This window comes from Pteronotus mesoamericanus, unplaced genomic scaffold, assembly GCF_021234165.1.
Source record: "Pteronotus mesoamericanus isolate MK-2021 breed Mesoamerican mustached bat unplaced genomic scaffold, CSHL_Meso_final scaffold_85, whole genome shotgun sequence".
Classification (NCBI taxonomy): Eukaryota; Metazoa; Chordata; class Mammalia; order Chiroptera; family Mormoopidae; genus Pteronotus; species Pteronotus mesoamericanus.
Window position 1 is genome coordinate 65,483,619 of NW_026555329.1, and position 19,877 is coordinate 65,503,495.

General features: G+C 57.9%; 2 protein-coding genes across 2 annotated transcripts in view; both read left to right on the plus strand.

The window, feature by feature from the left end:
- Positions 1 to 19,877, plus strand: part of FLNC (filamin C) — a 111,441-nt gene that overhangs the window by 15,375 nt on the left and 76,189 nt on the right. The window contains exons 22-47 of the mRNA XM_054563822.1: positions 148 to 321; positions 435 to 597; positions 839 to 999; positions 1,751 to 1,918; positions 1,998 to 2,121; positions 2,602 to 2,758; positions 2,833 to 3,022; positions 3,201 to 3,224; positions 3,340 to 3,587; positions 4,439 to 4,538; positions 4,845 to 4,985; positions 5,262 to 5,390; positions 5,487 to 5,660; positions 6,218 to 6,379; positions 6,480 to 6,683; positions 7,085 to 7,237; positions 7,321 to 7,443; positions 7,603 to 7,845; positions 8,033 to 8,302; positions 8,403 to 8,540; positions 8,824 to 8,939; positions 9,632 to 9,764; positions 9,863 to 10,039; positions 10,243 to 10,461; positions 11,033 to 11,242; positions 11,365 to 12,245. Coding sequence (XP_054419797.1) covers positions 148 to 321; positions 435 to 597; positions 839 to 999; positions 1,751 to 1,918; positions 1,998 to 2,121; positions 2,602 to 2,758; positions 2,833 to 3,022; positions 3,201 to 3,224; positions 3,340 to 3,587; positions 4,439 to 4,538; positions 4,845 to 4,985; positions 5,262 to 5,390; positions 5,487 to 5,660; positions 6,218 to 6,379; positions 6,480 to 6,683; positions 7,085 to 7,237; positions 7,321 to 7,443; positions 7,603 to 7,845; positions 8,033 to 8,302; positions 8,403 to 8,540; positions 8,824 to 8,939; positions 9,632 to 9,764; positions 9,863 to 10,039; positions 10,243 to 10,461; positions 11,033 to 11,242; positions 11,365 to 11,552 — 4,289 coding nt within the window. The 3' untranslated portion in view covers positions 11,553 to 12,245. The remainder of the gene's footprint in view (positions 1 to 147; positions 322 to 434; positions 598 to 838; positions 1,000 to 1,750; positions 1,919 to 1,997; positions 2,122 to 2,601; positions 2,759 to 2,832; positions 3,023 to 3,200; positions 3,225 to 3,339; positions 3,588 to 4,438; positions 4,539 to 4,844; positions 4,986 to 5,261; positions 5,391 to 5,486; positions 5,661 to 6,217; positions 6,380 to 6,479; positions 6,684 to 7,084; positions 7,238 to 7,320; positions 7,444 to 7,602; positions 7,846 to 8,032; positions 8,303 to 8,402; positions 8,541 to 8,823; positions 8,940 to 9,631; positions 9,765 to 9,862; positions 10,040 to 10,242; positions 10,462 to 11,032; positions 11,243 to 11,364; positions 12,246 to 19,877) is intronic.
- On the plus strand, positions 16,464 to 19,338 carry ATP6V1F (ATPase H+ transporting V1 subunit F). Its single transcript, XM_054563826.1, has 2 exons — positions 16,464 to 16,697; positions 18,857 to 19,338. The coding sequence occupies exons 1-2, from the start codon at positions 16,540 to 16,542 to the stop codon at positions 19,056 to 19,058; spliced, it is 360 nt and encodes a 119-aa protein (XP_054419801.1). The 5' UTR covers positions 16,464 to 16,539; the 3' UTR covers positions 19,059 to 19,338.

The window sequence follows — 19,877 nt, forward strand, 5'->3', positions numbered from 1 at the left end:
CCATGGGAAATGCCGGGAGCTACAGGGGCAGGGGTGGCTGAGCTCCAGCTGGGAAGGAGCAGCCTTGAGGTTGGGGACGGATGGGGGCTGGCTACTCTGTGAAGGCTGCCCCCAGCCTACACTGAGCTCTTTTCTCCTGGGACCCAGGTGTCCTGCGTGAAGTGACCACTGAGTTCACTGTGGACGCAAGATCCCTAACAGCCACGGGTGGGAACCACGTGACAGCTCGAGTGCTCAACCCCTCGGGTGCCAAGACGGACACCTATGTGACGGACAACGGGGATGGCACCTACCGAGTGCAGTACACAGCCTATGAAGAGGGTGAGGGGCCAGGCTGAGGGGGATGGCGGGGCCTGATCCCAGCCTTCTCTGGACGGTGCGGGGGGAGGGGGTGGTCCTGCACACCCTGACCCACTCCGTGTGGCCGCTTTCAGGTGTGCACTTGGTGGAGGTGCTGTATGATGAGGTAGCTGTGCCCAAGAGCCCTTTCCGAGTGGGCGTGACCGAGGGCTGTGACCCAACCCGAGTCCGGGCCTTTGGACCAGGCTTGGAGGGTGGCTTGGTCAACAAAGCCAACCGTTTCACCGTGGAGACCAGGTATCCTCCCCATTTCCTAACTTTGACCCTGATGCTGTGACCGCCCTGATCCCAGCCACCTGTGTACCCCTTTGTCCTCTGTGGGTGCCTCAGCATCCCTGTCCCCCGCGAAGGGCGACCTGGGAACAGACCTCCCCCAAGTGTCAGCTGGACCCCCAGCGGCCTGCTGTCCCCCACCTACCCCGCTCTTCCATCCCCACTCACTGGTCCCAGCGGAGCTGATCGGGGTATCATCTTGCAGGGGAGCTGGCACTGGGGGCCTTGGCCTAGCCATTGAGGGCCCCTCAGAAGCCAAAATGTCCTGCAAGGACAACAAAGATGGTAGCTGCACAGTGGAGTACATCCCCTTCACCCCCGGAGACTACGATGTCAACATCACCTTCGGGGGACGGCCCATCCCAGGTGTGCAGAGAGGGCGGGGGTGCTCCTGGAGGGCAGAAGGGTGCCTGCACATTGGGCAGGGAACTGGAAGGAAGTCAGACGTGCAGATTCATTCCTAGAGCGGGACGGCCGTGAGCCCAGCTCGCACGGAGTGGGCCGGCGTGGCCGCCGAGGCCATTACCAAGAGGCAGGGCGGTGGGTGCTTTGATGGAACCACCCCTCCAGTTCATTCCCAGAGGCCCAACGCTGGCATCCTGGCCCTTTGCCTGGGGCACCAGACCTCACGGGTTCAGTCACTCAAACGCAGTCCGGGCCACTCTCGCCGGCTCAGGGAGGACAGCCTTGTGCCCTCTCGCTCGGTCGGTAAAGCCCAGAACTCCTGCTCTCCTGTGGGCTGAGTCGCTTAAGAGGGTCGTGTCTTCAGTTATTGCAGAACTTGGGCTTGCTGAGATTGGACATACATTCTCCCTTATCTAATTTCACCCTGTTAGATATGCATTATCCTTTTAAAATATTCCACTTGTAACATTTTATTATTTTAGGAAGGCCTTCTTTCAGGCCTGTGGCCCAAGTGAGTGAGGTTTGCCCAGCCTCAATCTGCAGCCCAGTTTATGTAGCCTTGTTTACATCTTCTTAGCAAGTTCTGAAGCATTTGCATATGTCACTCTGGCCAGGTGGAGCATTTCAAAAGCAGGGAGGGCCTCATCCAGGTTCCTCAGTGTAAGAGACCCTCCCGGCAGGTAGGTAGGGGCTGATGGCCTTCCCCTTACAGGGAGCCCGTTCCGGGTGCCGGTGAAGGATGTGGTAGACCCCGGGAAGGTGAAGTGCTCGGGACCAGGGCTGGGGGCCGGCGTCAGGGCCCGGGTACCCCAGGCCTTCACAGTGGACTGCAGCCAGGCTGGCCGAGCGCCCCTGCAGGTGGCCGTGCTGGGCCCCACAGGTATGGAGTGCCTACGGCGGGGTGGAGGGAGGTGGGACAGGGTGTTAGAGGCTCTGCTGACCCTGCTTCCCTTGGCCAGGAGTGGCTGAGCCTGTGGAAGTGCGTGACAATGGAGATGGCACCCACACCGTCCACTACACCCCTGCCACCGACGGGCCGTACACAGTAGCCGTCAAGTACGCGGACCAGGAGGTGCCGCGCAGGTGAGGACCAGCTTTGGGCTCCCCTGTGGTAGGGAGTTCCTGCCAGGGCCTTACGTGCTGAGCCCTGGGAGCGCCCCTCCCACTGTCTCTCCGCATCCTGCTCTTCCTCAGGGGTCCCTCCCTATCTTCTCCACCTGCCCCGCCCCCACACCGGGAGCCAGCCCCAGGGCCTCTCCTCGGCTGGGCCTGCCCAGCGTGTAGCCACAAAATTGGAGCCTTGGGAAAAGGCAGGCGGCATGAGAGGGCAGCCTCTGCACCTCTTTAAACAAACTGCAGCATCTTTCCTGGGTGGAGAAGTGCTCAGGGCCTGTCAAGGGCATCCCCAAGTGACCCTCCCACAAGACTCAGGATACAATCTGGCTCCTGGCAACGGGTCCCTCCTCCCTGCCTCCTGCTTATGTCTGTGGGGAGGACTCCAGGCCCAAAGTGAGATGCTCTCCCAACCCCTAGCCAACTTGTCCACCCCTTCTACCCCTCAAGCCCCTTCAAGATCAAGGTGCTTCCAGCCCATGATGCCAGCAAGGTGCGGGCCAGCGGCCCCGGCCTCAACGCCTCCGGCATCCCTGCCAGCCTGCCCGTGGAGTTCACCATCGATGCCAGGGACGCTGGGGAGGGCTTGCTCACCGTCCAGATTCTGGTGAGTCCGTGCCCACCCACGTCCCAGGTCAGGCTCTGGGCACAGGCGGGCCCTGACCTCTGCCTCTGCCCCAGGACCCCGAGGGTAAGCCCAAGAAGGCCAACATCCGAGACAACGGGGATGGCACGTACACCGTGTCCTACCTGCCAGACATGAGTGGCCGCTACACCATCACCATCAAGTATGGTGGTGACGAGATCCCCTACTCGCCCTTCCGCATCCACGCCCTTCCCACTGGGGACGCCAGCAAATGCCTCGTCACAGGTGGGCATGCACCCGCTTCCCTTGCCCCTGCTCACCGTCCAGCACCCCAACAGCTCTCCCAAGTCCCTGGCCCCGTCCCCTGAGGACTGTTGGTGTAAGAGCCCACCCCTCCCACATCCTCGCCCCCACCCCAGCCCACCCGGGTGCTTTACAGCCTCATGCTCTTCTCTCTTTCCAGTGTCCATTGGAGGCCATGGCCTGGGTGAGTGCCCCGTCTCTTCTTTTCCTGCTGTGGGCCGAGGTGGTGGGGCAGCTGGGAACGGAGTGGGGCTGGGCACGATCCCCTCAGGCCCCTGACAGGGTCTTCTGTGTGGCAGGTGCCTGCCTGGGCCCCCGCATTCAGATTGGGGAGGAGACGGTGATCACGGTGGATGCCAAGGCAGCAGGCAAGGGGAAGGTGACATGCACGGTGTCCACGCCGGACGGGGCGGAGCTCGACGTGGACGTGGTTGAGAACCACGATGGTACTTTCGATATCTACTACACGGCGCCCGAGCCGGGCAAGTACGTCATCACCATCCGCTTTGGAGGCGAGCACATCCCCAACAGCCCCTTCCATGTGCTGGTGAGTGCCACGCGGGGGCTGGGGAGGCGGGTCGGGCCCTCTCAGCCACAGCAAGGTATCCCAGGACCTGTCCCCACGTCTGAAGGATTCTGGGCCCAGAGTGCTCCAGAGCCCAGCCTTTGGTTTCCCTGCAGCCTCCCAACCTGGGAGGTGACCACAGCCCGGCCTTGGGCCCCCTGGCATCGGTCAGCTCTCTTTGGAGGAACTTACCGTGTTCTTCTCTGATCCTTGGGCCTACTACTGTCCCCACACATCTCCCCAAGGTGGCCCTACAAGATGATAGAGCCCTCCAGAGGTTAAAGCACCCTAGATAGATATCCATCCTGATCCATGGCCAACCCAGGATTTCAGGTCCCAGGGTCAGTCTCTGAGTCAGCGCCCAGTCACTCGAGCTGGTGGGTTGGCTTGCCACATCCTGAGCTCTCTGTGCCTTGCCTCCCAGGCGTGTGACCCCATGCCCCATGTGGAGGAGCCCTCCGACGTGCCGCAGCTGCACCGGCCCAGCGCCTACCCCACACGCTGGGTACTGCTGCCTCCCACTGGGCAAGCCCTCGCCCTCCTCCTCCTCCTCCTCCTCCTCCTCTGCCTTCATTTCTTTCTTCTATTCCTCAGTAGCCAGGGCTGGGCACGGTTTGGGGACATCTGGAGGAGCAGGCGGGGGTCAGGCTGGGCAGAGGGCTCCCCGAGCTGGGCACGCCGCCTCTTCCCTTGCAGCTCACACACCTCTTTTGCCTCTGGTTTCACCATTAACCATTTCGTTCCTGCCTCACTTTCTCTGACATCAGTCACGGCTCAGGCCAAGCTCCCCAGGCCTTCCGCAGCCGATGACTGTCCCTTCTCACCTGCCACAGGCCACAGAGGAGCCCGTGGTGCCCGTGGAGCCAATGGAGTCCATGCTGAGGCCCTTCAACCTGGTCATCCCCTTCACCGTGCAGAAGGGGGAGCTCACAGGTACTGCCCTCAGACCCCGAGGCGTGAGGGCTCAGGGGGTGGACAGCTTCGTCCCTTGTCTTCACAATGAAAACTGGGGCCCAGAGAGCGGAAGGGAACTCCTCAAGATCATGTAGCAAGTTGGGTAGAGCTGAAACTCAGACCGAAGCCTTCCGTCTCCCAGTTCAGGGTTCATCCTGCTGCTCCAGGCTGGTGCCTAACGTCTAGGGGGAAGCGGAATCACGCAGGAGCCGGGGGTGGGGGATACAGCAGAGGGGTGTGGTAGGAGAAACCAAGGTCCCCCACGTAACTGCGTCTGCGTGGCAGGGGAGGTGCGGATGCCCTCTGGGAAGACTGCCCGGCCCAACATCACCGACAACAAGGACGGCACCATCACGGTGAGATACGCGCCCACGGAGAAAGGCCTGCACCAGATGGGGATCAAGTATGACGGCAACCACATCCCCGGTGAGTCAGGGGCCGGGTTGAGCCAGGCTGAGAGCAACCCATAGCAACCTCATTCTTCCTTGCCTTCTTTCAACAAACATTTTTTGAGCTCCTACTGCGTGCAGATACCCTGGGAGGCCCTGGGGAGGCTGATGGCCTGGTGGGAGGCAATCAGGCCCCTATAGGTAGAGATGTGGGGCTCAGCAGGGAGGCCATGGGTTGGTTCTGGAGGCTGAGGTGGGCTCAGGCAGCCCCTGTCCTCCCTACTAACACAGCCCCCTCCTCTGTCCACCCCAGGGAGCCCTCTGCAGTTCTACGTGGATGCCATCAATAGCCGCCACGTCAGTGCCTACGGGCCGGGCCTGAGCCATGGCATGGTCAACAAGCCGGCCACCTTCACCATCGTCACCAAGGATGCTGGGGAAGGTGAGGGAAGCTGCGGGCAGGGGGCTGGGGTGGGGGGCCAGCCGGCTGCAGGGGTGAGGGCAGGACCTCTGATCTCAGCCCCACCTCCTCCTACAGGGGGTCTGTCCCTGGCCGTGGAGGGCCCATCCAAGGCAGAGATCACCTGCAAGGACAACAAGGATGGCACCTGCACTGTGTCCTACCTCCCCACAGCACCGGGGGACTACAGCATCATTGTGCGCTTTGACGACAAGCACATCCCAGGGAGTCCCTTCACGGCCAAGATCACAGGTGGGGGACCTGTGGGCACATACAGCCTATGACACCTGCCACACGCCTGCCACACAACTTGTGCATGTTCAAGTCACTGGGCCCTTAGGGTAGGGCCCTTCGAGGTGGAAAAGGTCATTTTTGGACAAATGTAAAGAACTCTATTCTCTACAGCAGCTGAGAAACAGTCAACCTCCCCCATGCTCTGACACACATCATCTCAATTAGTCTTAGAATTCTTGTGAGGTTAGGGTATTGATAATCCCTTTTGATAGATGAGGAAACCAAGTAGAGTCAGAGAGGCTAAGCAATTCTCTGTGTTGTCTCGTCCATGTAGTGTTTTGTTCCCACGAAACCATGAGGCTCAGGATAAAAATACACAAGTTAGGGATTTAACCCATTCAGGACTGACGCTTTAATGTGTGAATGGAGACTGAGCTCTTCCGGGCCTTGGGCGTCTCCCTGTGTGTGAGGAATCCCATCTGGTGAGCCAGTGGGACCTGCCAGGTCTCCTGAGCCCCACGCGGGCAGGGCCCACCTGGAGTCCCAGCTGCCTGACGCCCCTACTCCACCACCAGGCGATGATTCTATGAGGACATCACAGCTCAACGTGGGCACCTCCACGGATGTGTCACTGAAGATCACCGAGAGCGACCTGAGCCAGCTGACCGCCAGCATCCGCGCCCCCTCAGGCAACGAGGAGCCCTGCCTGCTGAAGCGCCTGCCCAACCGGCACATCGGTGGGTGGGCAGCCTTGGGAAGGGGGGGAAGCCCCGAGGGGTCAGGAAGGGTCACTATGCCAGACCAAAGGCTACATGTCTGACCCCCGCCTTCCCACAGGCATCTCCTTCACCCCCAAGGAGGTTGGGGAACACGTGGTGAGCGTGCGCAAGAGTGGCAAGCACGTCACCAACAGCCCCTTCAAGATCTTGGTGGGACCATCTGAGATCGGGGACGCTAGCAAGGTGCGGGTCTGGGGCAAGGGCCTCTCCGAGGGACAGACCTTCCAGGTGGCAGAGTTCATCGTGGACACTCGTAATGCAGGTGCGTCTTGCCCCCAGAGACCCCTTACTTCAGCTGGTACCTCCACTGGGGGGCCCCCCTGGCCCCACCCTCCTCCCTGAACTTCCCGGCCAGTGTCTGTTCTGGGACCTTCCTCTTGTCAGCTCTGTCACGTTTAAGAGAAAGCTCAGCTGTCATGAGTTTGTCTCCTCCTTGCTTACTGGAGCCCAAGCGGCCTTACCTTCGGGAATTTTCCAGACTGCCAATCCCTGGCCCTCTGGGTCAGTGCCTGGCTCTCCCCTCCTCCCACTGAGCCACCTTTCCTTAGTGGTTACTACACAGCTTGGGTGCCCATTCCAGGAAGAGCCTGCAGTTTGGGGAGGAGAGAGTAGAGGGGCAGTGAGTGGTAGGGACCGAGGGAGACATGTCTCGTTTCCCACCAGGTTATGGGGGCTTGGGGCTGAGTATTGAAGGCCCTAGCAAGGTAGACATCAACTGTGAAGACATGGAGGATGGCACATGCAAAGTCACCTACTGCCCCACCGAACCCGGCACCTACATCATCAACATCAAGTTTGCAGACAAGCATGTGCCCGGTAAGGCTCTCGGTTGCAGGTGGGCGGTGAGAGGCCGGGAGGCCGGAGGCAGGTGGTCTGACCCGCCATATCTCCCTCTGCAGGAAGCCCCTTCACAGTGAAGGTCACCGGTGAGGGCCGCATGAAGGAAAGCATCACCCGGCGCAGGCAGGCGCCTTCCATCGCCACCATCGGCAGCACCTGTGACCTCAACCTCAAGATCCCAGGTGAGGGGTGAGCCAGGAAGAGCCCTGGCAGGGCAGGGCGGGGCGGGGCGGCGGGGCGGGCCTCCAGGCCTAGAGCCTGCCCCATGGGCTCTCTGTCCTGCTTGCTTACTCCTCACTGCCCCCATCCCCCACCTCCCACTCACACCGTGTGTCCCACAGGGAACTGGTTCCAGATGGTGTCTGCCCAGGAGCGCCTGACACGCACCTTCACACGCAGCAGCCACACGTATACCCGCACAGAACGCACAGAGATCAGCAAGACGCGGGGTGGGGAAACTAAGCGTGAGGTGCGGGTGGAGGAATCCACCCAGGTTGGCGGAGACCCCTTCCCTGCCGTCTTCGGGGACTTCCTGGGCCGGGAGCGCCTGGGCTCCTTTGGCAGCATCACCAGGCAGCAGGAGGGTGAGCAAGTCTGGGCCGGGGACCTCACAGGGAGGCTAGGCCTTTTGTCCTTCGGGACAAGACGGGGTGCAGCCAGCCAGCCAGCCAGGGCTGGCCTCGGTGAAGGAGGGGGTTTTCCTGAGGAGGGAGGGTGGGCCAGGGCCAGGGGCAGCCTCAGCGTCACTCTGACAACCCCCATCTGCTGCAGGCGAGGCCAGCTCTCAGGACATGACTGCACAGGTGACCAGCCCGTCTGGGAAGACGGAAGCTGCAGAGATTGTCGAGGGGGAGGACAGCGCGTACAGTGTGCGCTTTGTGCCCCAGGAGATGGGGCCGCACACGGTCACTGTCAAGTACCGCGGCCAGCACGTGCCCGGCAGCCCCTTTCAGTTCACCGTGGGGCCGCTGGGTGAAGGCGGCGCCCATAAGGTGCGAGCTGGAGGCACCGGGCTGGAGCGAGGTGTGGCTGGCGTGCCAGGTAAGAGGCAGGGGGCCAGGAGGGGAGAGGGGCACAGGGCAGCCGGCAGCGTGGGCGATGGTGCTAAAGAGCCACCCCTGCCCTGCTCCCCTGTCTCCAGCTGAGTTCAGCATCTGGACCCGAGAAGCAGGCGCCGGGGGCCTGTCTATTGCCGTGGAAGGTCCCAGCAAGGCAGAGATTGCATTTGAGGACCGCAAAGATGGCTCCTGCGGGGTCTCCTATGTTGTCCAGGAACCAGGTGGGTGTCCACGATGGGGTTGGGGCTGGGCCTGCCTGACCTCTCAGGCTGGGTTTCTGCTCACTAACCGGGCAGAAGGTGGTTGGGGCTACAGAACAGACTCTTCCCCTGCGCCCCGCTCTCTGCTGCATCTACTCCCCCACCCCACACCTCTGGGAATGTGAGTCTGTTTCCAGAGCCGAGCCCTGACCTAAAGAGCCTGTCCTGGGATGAGACTGGGGTGGGGGTGTTTCCTCTCCTGTGCCCACCCTGGGGCCTGTGCTGACTGGCGTCCCTTCCTCAGGTGACTATGAGGTCTCCATCAAGTTCAATGATGAGCACATCCCAGACAGCCCCTTTGTGGTGCCCGTGGCCTCCCTGTCGGATGACGCTCGACGCCTTACCGTCACCAGCCTTCAGGTGTGTGTCTGGGGGCGGGGCCCCTCTACCACCCCGAGAGATGGGCAGGAGTCACGGAGGGCAGGCGCATGTGGCCAGGGGCTTAGCACCGGCCTTGGATGGGCCAGACAGACATTCCGTCTCTTCCAGCGTCTGTACAGTAAGGAGGCTCCATGCCTGCTTCCAGCTGCCTGCCCCTAAGCATAGTCTTAGCAGCCTCAGAGCCCTGTGCCTCTCCTCCTTGCCCCCTCTGGAGCTGAACCCCCAGGCGCATCTTCACTTCCACGTTGGCCCACCTCCTCCGGGAGGGCCACCAGGCCAGCCCAGGCTACACTCCGTCTCCTCATCTGAGCTGCCTGTTGTTCGCTGTCCACACGACACTGGCTTCCCTGCCATTAGGCCCACTTTACAGTGTCTCGGTCTTACCCCCTCAGCAAGGACAGGAGACATCATCTCTCATCCTCCACTGTGCCCAGCACAGCCAGATGGCCCCAGCTTCCAGCAGGTGGATGCTGAGGCCATAGACCCGGCCCCCACCTCCCACCTCAGTCAGGCTTGTTGAGAGCCTCCTTGAGCTGGGCCAGCAGCAGGGGCCACGCTGGGGTGGGAGAGGGGAGCCTCCAGGCTGGTGTACAGTGAGAGCGGTGTCAGGCTGAGAGCAGGGCACTCCAGAGCCTCCCAGGAGCCTGAGCATCTTCTGGGTTCATCTGCAGGAGACAGGGCTCAAGGTGAACCAGCCGGCGTCCTTTGCGGTGCAGCTGAACGGTGCGCGGGGCGTGATTGATGCCAGGGTGCACACGCCCTCGGGGGCGGTGGAGGAGTGCTACGTCTCGGAGCTGGACAGCGGTGAGCCAGCCCTGCCCTTGCCGCTCCTGCCAGGCTGGGGCCTTCTGGGAAGGAGAAGGGAAGGACAAAGGCTCACCCACCACCCCTCTGCCCCACAGACAAACACACCATCCGCTTCATCCCCCACGAGAATGGCGTTCACTCCATTGATGTCAAGTTCAATGGCGCACACATCCCTGGCAGTCCCTTCAAGATCCGTGTTGGAGAGCAGAGCCAGGCAGGGGACCCAGGCTTGGTGTCAGCCTATGGTCCTGGGCTCGAGGGAGGGACTACAGGTGAGTGCCTGGGGCTGGGAAGGATGGGTGAATAGCAGGGTGCTCAGCCTCCAGTCCCGCACTGTCCTGCCCCAGAGGTGGGGGCCATGCGGACGAGCCCTGAGTCCTCGCACAGGCCTGCTCTGGGGAGCCTGGGGGCGAGCCCATCCCCGCTCCGGGCCTCCAGCCCTTCCTGCCGACAACCTTGCTACCTCTGGCCCCAGGTGTTTCATCAGAGTTCATCGTCAACACCCTGAATGCGGGCTCGGGGGCTTTGTCGGTCACCATTGACGGCCCCTCCAAGGTGCAGCTGGACTGTCGGGAGTGTCCTGAGGGCCACGTGGTCACTTACACTCCCATGGCCCCTGGCAACTACCTCATTGCCATCAAGTACGGTGGTCCCCAGCACATCGTGGGCAGCCCCTTCAAGGCCAAAGTCACAGGTGAGTGCCTTGGGTGGGGGAGGTCCCTCCAGCGGCCATTCACATCAGGGTCACAGTTGGCCCCAGACATCACAGTCAAGTTACCGGGAATAAGATGGACCTGACTCTATAGCACACCATTCTCCATAGTCTACCTGAGAATCAATCTTAAAAATCAAATCCTTCCCTTTGTGGTTGTCCGTATCTTGTTTAAACTTTTCCCTGGGGCGGCTCCCCATGCTAGCGTAACTTTCTGTCCTTCTGGCGTCCACATAGAACTCAGTAAATATTTAGCGAGCTTTCCTTTTGGAAGCTACGTGTTCCTTCTTACTCTGTGTCTTGAGTCCCTAGGCAAAGCCCAGAAGGGCGAGGCACAGAGCCACCAGAGGCCCAGACCTCGGGCTACACTTGCCATGGCGGCTGTAGGCCAGGCTCATCGGCAATGGGCTGTTGGCTGCCAGGGTGCCCCAGCTGAGGACGGGGACGTGGCCCACGACCCTGAGTCCCACGGCTGTCAGCGCCAGCCAAGGGCCCGCTGCCTGGAGAGGAGCAGGCCCCTGACCCGCTCACGCTATCCCACTCTGCCCCCCAGGTCCCCGGCTGTCTGGAGGCCACAGCCTTCATGAAACATCCACGGTGCTGGTGGAAACGGTGACCAAGTCGTCCTCCAGCCGGGGCTCCAGCTACAGCTCCATCCCCAAGTTCTCCTCCGATGCCAGCAAGGTGGTGACGCGGGGCCCTGGGCTGTCCCAGGCCTTCGTGGGCCAGAAGAACTCCTTCACCGTGGACTGCAGCAAAGCAGGCATGCTGAGCGGGAGACGGGCAGTCTCCTGGGGTGGGCGGGGGCGCAGGAACGGGGGGCGCGAGGGATGCTGTGGGCAAGGGTCCCTGATGTGAGCCCACCCTCCCTGCTTCCCTCTCCAGGCACCAACATGATGATGGTGGGTGTGCATGGGCCCAAGACCCCCTGTGAGGAGGTATACGTGAAGCACATGGGCAACCGGGTATACAACGTCACCTACACCGTCAAGGAGAAAGGGGACTACATTCTCATCGTCAAGTGGGGCGACGAAAGTGTCCCCGGAAGCCCCTTCAAAGTCAACGTGCCCTGAATCCCAGAAGTGCCTCCCCCAGCCTCAGCCCCCACCTTTGGCCAAACACACACTCATGTAAACACACACAAATGGGTCACACCCAGATGCACACATGCACAATCAGACACCACAAACACCTGCCTTGAGGTGTGAGATGAATGGCACCGCCTCTTCAGCCCACCGAGCCCCCAGGGGTTGGAGGCCTTGTCTGCCTCAGGGCAGTGTCCCTCCCTCCAAATGTGATGTAAGGGCGGACTGGGGTTCAGGGGGGTCAGGGAAGCCCTGAGTGTTTCGGTGGGCTGAGGCCAGCGGGGGAGCACATACTGGGGGTGTCTTTGTGTGTGAGAGAGGGCGCCCTGGACCTCACTGCTGGCCGGGCCTCCTTGCACCACGGACTGCATCTGGCCCCTCTGGTGGCTACAACGCCGGAGCGTTAAGGACTCGGGAAAGAAGCACAATCGTTGGAGAAAAAGGACCCAGAACCAGCAGCAGCGTTGGCACATGGCCTGGCTCCGGGCGATTTCTATCCCAGCCAGGCTTCCTGGGGGACAGATTTCTCTCTCTCTCTCTTTTTTTATGGTTGCACAGCTCTGCCCCATGGGGGCCTTTTTTACACACTGCGAGGCCCAGCTTTCTGGGGGAACTTTTGCACATGTCATGTGGCTCAGCTGGGAGCCACTTTGGTGGAAAACTCCAAATAAAGTGCGGCCTGTCGCAGAGGCTCGGTTGTTCCTTGCATGAGTGCTCTCCGCCGCGGGCCCTCTCCTGACCCACTGACACCAAGTGAGGCCCTGGGGAGGCAGAGACTGGCTGGCTGTCCCCTGGAGGCCTGGGGCAGGGGGTCACGCTTCTTTCTGGGCCATCTATTGGGTGAAGTCTGGGATGTTGGCGGACTGTTTGCAGGAAAAAAAAAAAAAACAGGGATTGGCCAGGGCGTAGGGGGCGGGGACAAGATAGGGATGTGGGATTGGTCCTCAGATTCCTGGAGAGCTGGCGGGTGGAAAAGGGAGATGGACACTATGTTCTAGGACCAGTGGGAGGCCAGTTTCTATTCAGCCTGATCTCAAAATGTTCTCCAAATTAGAAACTTAACACACAGCACTGACGCAGACAGGGATGCTCCCGACCCGGCAGGCAGCCAGACCACATGCAAGCGCAGGAACCTTTACTCCAGCCGGATCCCTCGTCAAATCAGGGCCTCCCTCCTGAGCCAGCCTCTTAAGTAGCCTCCCTGGCTCCCTGGCCAGTTCCCTCCAATCCACCCGCCACGCTGCAGCCACTGCGGGTCACATTAAAGGCGTTAGGCCCCTCTCCAATTGAGGGCCCTTTGGTGACTCCTTCCTGCTGCAGGCTAATGTGTATTCTTCCTAACGAGGCCTCCACGGCCTCCAGGTTCATGTCCAGCCTCCCCACGCGTCATTTCGGAAGACCCCTGAGCCGGGCAGTGAGCTCATTCCCCACTGCGCCCTCCAGCTGCAACTCCTCTTCACAGCCCCTAGCTTCCTAGACACCCGCGCTGCAGTTAGGGCCTCTGCCACGCAACCCCCTTGCCTCCTCATCTTCCTATCCAACAGGAAGCTTCCCCGACCCCTTCCGGACCAGCACCCCCCCATACCCCCTTGGACATGTCTCTGGCTGCATTCACTGCCCTGGTCTGTGACCATGCATCCGTGGGTTGGCCTTCCCCACTAGACTGAGCTCCCTGGCCCAGGCAGGTCTGACACAGACAGGTGTGGTGAATGAGTAAAGAAAGGAGCAACTGGGTAGCCAGAGCAGGGCAAAGAAGCATTTCACTCCTTTGAGTCCCCAGCTCCTAGACCCGCCCCTGGCCATTTCAGCACGGGGTGGTGGGTCACCTCCAAGGCCCACGCCTCACCTCTTCACTCACTAGCCTACCTGTCTCCTTGCTCTTCAAGTTTCTTCTTCCCCTTCCCCCTCCCTCATTTGCTCTGAATCCTGCTCAAGGATTTGCTCAAGACTCCTCTTCCCATGTGTCTGCCCCCATCCCTGGGATATTTTTCACTCTGCGCACAGGCCTGAGAGAGCTCCTTGTGGACAGAAATCGTATGTTATCAATCTCGTGTCCTCAGCACCTTCACGGCCACATTTGATAAACGCCAGCTGAGTGAAGGAGTGTGCGATGAACGCGATGGGCGCAGCTCCCTACTTCATCCGACAGACCCACTGAGGCAGGATCTGTTCTCAAGTACCCAACCGCTCACAGCCATTAAAGGCCAGGTCTGCGCCAAACACTGAGCCAGGAGCTTCCCCCCACACCACTTCCCACTTTTTCTCACCCTCCCTCTGCCTCACCCCCAGATACAAGAGTTTTCCTGCACGGTCTGCTGCCCTCCACTTGGAGATCCATCGATGCATTTATGGATATCCAGCCCAGATGCTCCCCCCATCCCAACGACAGTATGGCCCTGGGTGCTGAGCACTTATTATGGGCTCCATCTCACTTAATCCTCACAGCCTATGAGGTGGGCATACTGTTACCTGAAGGAAAGAGGCCCTGAGAACGGTGGGAGTGGGTCCAAAATCATACCTCTAGGTAACAGTGCACCCAAATCTCAAGCCCATCATACAAATAACCAGTGGACCAGACCACCTGGATGTTAAGTGTTCTAAACTCCAAAGGCTGTGCCACGCACCATGTCAGACTCCAGGGTGCCTGTTTGTTAAAAGGGAGGAGGATGTCCTGGCTGGTGTGGCTGAGTGGATTGAGCGCCAGCCTGCCAACCGAAAGGCTGCAGGTTCTGTTCCCAGTCAGGGCACACGCCGGGGTTGCAGGCCAGGTCCCCAGTTGGGGCTGTGTGAGAGGCAACTGATTGATGTTTCTCTAGTACATCAATGTTTCTCTTTCTCCCTCCCTTACCTCTCTTTCTAAAACAATAAAAATCTTCGGGGGAAAAAAAAAGAGAAGGCAGCCTGGCCAGTGTGGCTCAGTTGGTGGGATCATCATCCCATACATCAAAATGTTGGATGTTCGATTCCCAGTCAGAGCACATACCTTGGTGGTGGGTTTCATTCCCAGTCAGGGTATGAATGGAAGGTAACCAATAAATGTTTCTCTCTCACATCAATGTTCTCTCCTCTCTCTCTAAAATCAATAAACACATTTCTAAAAAGGGGAGGGAGGAAGAAAGAGTGGACCTTTCTTCAGCATGTACATCTCACAGAGTTCACTTAGGAATACGAGATCTGTTCAGAAAAAGTCTAGCCATTGTTGATATAATAAGAACAGCTGCACAACATCAATGTAACCTGGTAGCCAAGGAGAGTGGACTGGAATGCACATGCATGAACAATGATGACTTCCCTGTACTAGTCAGTGGGGGTGGTAGACGCTGTTGAGTGAACATGTGTACTGTGTGGCCATTGCATTCAAAATGACTGAGTAGAGCAACGAATCTGCATCAAAGTTTGCATTAAGCTTGAACATTCCTCTGTGGAAACCATTCAGCTGATTCAGAAGCTATGGGCAACTGGTGATTGGCAGCTTCATCACAATGCGCCTGCTCACACATCATGTCTCATGTAGAGTTTTTTATATGAAACATCAAATCACCCAGGTGACTCAACCCCTCTACAACCCATGTTTGGCGCCCTGCAACTTCTAGCTTTTCCCAAAACTAAAATCACCTTTGGAAGGGAAGAGATTTCAGACCATTGATGAGATTCAGGAAAATACGATGGGGCAGCTGACAGCAATTGGGAGAACTGTGCAAGGTCCCAGAGGTGCCTACTTTGAAGGGGACTGAAACATCATTTTCCTATGTACAAAGTTTCTTGTACCTTGTTCAAGAAATGTCTCTATTTTTCACATTACATGGCTGGATACCTTCTGGACAGACTTCGTTATTATTCCCACCTACCTAGCTGCACAGGCCAGGAGCCTGGGAGTCCCTGAGTCTCTCTTACTCCCCAAAAACATCCAATCCAAAAACAAGTTTTGTCCATTCTATCTCGAACTATCTCCACTCCATCTGCTTCTCCACAATTCCCCATGACCACTACCTGAGTTCCGGCCAGCGTCAGCTCGTAACCACAGTCGGTCTCCTCCTTGCCTCCACACAGCACCATCACAATGCTATCTTGAAAACATAAGTCTGGTGATACAATTTTCTCACTTGAAATGCTTCAATGGCTTCAGGATAACTTCCAGATTCTTTATCTTTTAATAAAGGCACTTATGCTCTCTGGCCACTAGGCTTTGCACAGGCTGTTTCTTTTTCCTAGAACACCCTCTTGTTCCCATTTCTACTCCCTTGACTCTGCTGGCAACCTTTCTGAGGGCCCCTTCTACCTCGGCTTAGACACCTCAGACATGTGCTTCCACGAACTTCTCCCATTTTAGCAATTGCCATACTGCTTTGCAACTGCACGTTCACTTGACTCTACCTCACTAGACAGTAACATCATTAACTTACTCACCCATTTATTTAGTTAATTTATTTTGAGAGAGAAACATCGATTTGTTGTTCCACATTTACTTATGCGTTCATTGGTTGGTTGGTGCATGTGCGTTGACCAGGGGTGACACGCAACCTTACTGTACGGGGAGGACACTCTAACCAACTGTATACCCGGCCAGGGCCTGTTCACCCTTTTGTTAAACAAAATATACTAATTGGTTACTACGTGTCATACACACACGGCAGAGACCGAGACCTTGCCTCGGAGAACACGACCTGTCCCCTCCTTCGGAGATTTCGGCATCTAAAAGCAGTAGGCTCAACACCAGTGAACCGAACAATCGAAAGGTCTCCCCGAACCCGTGATGCCGCGCGGACTCCTGGGAATCGTAGTCTCCGGCTTCCAGCCACTCTATAGCGCAGGCCGGAACGATTAAGACAGTTTTGCTATCAATGCGCATGTCCCGGGAGGCGGAGTGGCAGCAGTGCGCATGCCTAAAGGGTGGGGGTGCGACCGAAAGGCGGTGCGCTGTGGAGGCGGGGATTCCGGTACTTCAGGCTTGGGTGGCTGAGCTCTGTCTGCAGGGATGGCGGGGAGAGGGAAGCTAATTGCGGTGATCGGAGACGAGGACACGGTGACTGGCTTCCTACTGGGCGGCATAGGGGAGCTTAACAAGAACCGGCACCCTAATTTCCTGGTGGTGGAGAAGGATACAACCATCAATGAGATCGAAGACACTTTCCGGTAGGGTTGCCAGCGAGGCCTGAACGGGACCCTGTGCTGCCTGGTGGGAGCACAGGGTGAAGGCGGGGGCGGCGCGGGGACCGGCCTCTTGGGGCTTCTAGACTCTGGCCCAAGTGTTTGTTCCCTCCGCGAGGGTCTGGGAAATCGGTCCACTGGCCCTGCCAGAGCGAAGCCCTTCGTGCCCCAAATTCCCTTTTGGGGCCTTGTTGGGGTCACCAGCTCTCATCTCACATGACCGTGTGTCAGGAAAGAAGGGGAACCAGCTCGTGGCGGGCGCCGCCCCTCAGCCCTACCTGCCCCTCCCAGGTTTGGCGTCCAGAGCGCCCAGGCCCCGGGTGCGGGCAGTCTTAGCTCCTCTGCAGGCCTCTCCCAGTTCACCCGTAGAGCAGGCTTCGGGTATTGTAAGCACTCGGCTCTCCTGCGAGTTGAACCCCTAAATGAACCACATCCCCAGCGAACACCTAGGCAGCCCTGAACTCGGGCTTTCTTGTATTTCCGTCTGCCTTAGAGGCTCACAGTTGTCTTGTAAGGTCGAGGTTATTATTCCCACCTAATACGTGAGAAAACTAAAGCTCGCAGAGGTTAAGGCACATACCAAAGTCACATGATTTGGAAGAGATGGAGTAGGAATTTGAACCCAGTCCCAAACCTTTCTGCCTCTCCTAAACCACACCGGCAATCTTGTGCCGCTCTTGTCTTGAAATTTTCCACTGTCCTGAGCACAGTGGGCAGAATATCAGCACTGTGTCCTGCCTTCTGCAGGCATGTCCCTAAATTCAGGCAGTGTCCTGGTGGCCAGAATGGAGGATGCCAGCCCCCCAACCCCCTTTCCCTCACCCCTTCTCCGGGGCCCCAGCTGCCAAGTCTCAGGAACCAAGCACTCTCGCCTGTTTTACCCTAAACAGCCCGGCTCTGAGCTGCCAGTTGAGACTGGTTCTTGTTGCCAGCGATATGGTAGGGCCTGCCCTGGGAGGCTGATCTCTAAGGTGATGTCCGAGCAGTCTGGTCAAGTGACCCAAGTTGTCATGGGAGAAGGACAAACTTTACCTCAAGAACTTGCCATGTTTCCAAACAAAAGGGACCTCAGAGCTCAAGTCTAACCTACCCTAGTGTCTGGCACAGAGTAAGTGCTCAGTAAATAGTTGTTTTAAATTATTAATATTAAATTTACTGGGGTAACATTGGTTAATAACAAATTTCAGGTGTACAGTTTTCTAATACAAAGTAAATAGTATTGATGGATAAATGAATGAATGAATGAGTGGGTGGTCACAAGAAAGGAAAATCCCAGTGCCAAGTTCCCTCTGTGCGGAAAGTGTGATTCCTTTGTTACTGATTTTCCTCTTACCATGTTATGTTCTTGGCTCATGCCAGACTTCCCCAATGACACGTCCCTGTCCTCATCACCATAGACCTTGAGGCCTTTAGTGATCTCATCAACCCCCTCTTTTAAAAAAATTTAATTTGCTTGCCTTTGAAAAGCTAATGTATTCCTGTGGTTTGCACATTAATACTTAAAAAGTATACACATTGTCTCACTCCTATCCCTGTCCTCTTCTACCTTATTACCTCCGTGGAGGAGGGAGGTAATACCCACTTCTTTCCGCTTTTTCTTTATGCAAACACAAAGGAACGGACATGTTTATTTTCCTCCCCTTCCTTACACAAAGGCTGCATGTGGAATACACTTGTATGCACCTGCCAGTGTACTATTACCAGTGTACTATTACCAGTGTACTTGGGAGCTTTTAAGCAGGGGATGTAGAAGCCACCCCTGATCACTGTAGCCCTTAGCTTGTGTATGAAATTGATTCTGGAGAGAGAGAGAGAGAGAGAGAGAGTTTAAGATTTTATTTATTTATTTTTAGAAAGGGGAAGGGAAGAAAAAAGAGAAACGGCCATGTGTGGTTGCCTCTCGCCCACCCCCTACTGGAGACCTGGCCTGCAACCCAGGCATGTACCCTGACTGGGAATCGATTTGGTTCGCAGGCTGGCACTCAGTCCAGTGAGCCATACCAGCCAGGGCAGGATGGAGAGTTTTGTGTAGCAACCTTTACCCTTGTCTTCTGTGCTCTCTGGGTGAAGCCCATTCCTGCCTGCAGCCCAACCCGCTAACTTGGGGTGGGCTGCCATGGGCTCCCTTCTCATGTCTCCAACAGGCAGTTTCTAAACCGGGACGACATCGGCATCATCCTCATCAACCAGTACATCGCGGAGATGGTACGGCATGCACTTGACGCCCACCAGCGCTCCATCCCGGCTGTTCTTGAGATCCCGTCCAAGGAGCACCCCTATGATGCTGCCAAGGACTCCATCCTGCGCAGGGCCAGGGGCATGTTCACGGCTGAAGACCTGCGCTAAGGGACCACCCATGGCCCCGCCACCTCTCCCACGCTTGGCATCGGCCCCTTTCTAAGTTTTGAGCTCCTGATTTCCAATTCCGTGCCCCTTCCCACTCCGTCGAGAGACTAGACGAGGTGCTTCCATGTTGCTGGGGCTCTGCCATTAAAATCAAGACTGGTGAGGGAACAGGAAGCATGATTGTCTTTGCTCTCCACTACCTCTTTCCTGTACTGTTACACAGTGTCATTGTTGATGTTAAATTAAAATAACGTTCTTGCTTCTCTCCAGACCGAGCCTGGGTGCTAGAAAGGACACGTGTGCAATGAGGCTATGGGAGGGATTCGACAGGCAGGGGTGGAAAGGGTTCTGTCAGAGATCCAGGCAGAGAGGAGGTGGACAAGGAAGACTGTGCCTGGAGGCCGTAACTCAGGAACTGGTCCTCTGAATCAAAGACCATCAGCTCTGGCAGGGAGGAATGGGAAGAGGCTTGTGCCCAGACCCCTGGCTCCCCCACTTCAGTCTGTATTGGCTGGGTTCGGGGGGGGACCTGACCCCAAGGGATGGAAGCAGAAAGCATAGGAAACCTGTGATACTAGACCGGGTCCGGGTCCTGCAAAAGGTTTGGAGGTCAGAGCTCTTAGCCAGTGGGCTGGGCCTGAGGCTGCCTCGGGAAGCGATGCAGGTAGGGTCTGCCGAGGGCATGGCAAATAGAACCCTGGCCCTGTGTGAGGTGAGGCTCGGTTGCCTGGTGACTGTCCCTGGGCAGCGTCTGCTGTCAGAAGGACTCTTCTTGCCGTGCTCACCCCTCCGCTGTAGCCACCCTGGTGCCTCTCCTCT

What these genes read in the sequence shown, in the direction of transcription:
- ATP6V1F (XM_054563826.1), top strand. Translation starts at nt 16,540, where the DNA reads ATGGCGGGGAGAGGGAAGCTAATTGCGGTGATCGGAGACGAGGACACG. An exon ending in GAGATCGAAGACACTTTCCG is followed by an intron (nt 16,698 to 18,856) that starts GTAGGGTTGCCA and finishes TGTCTCCAACAG; the next exon opens with GCAGTTTCTAAACCGGGACG.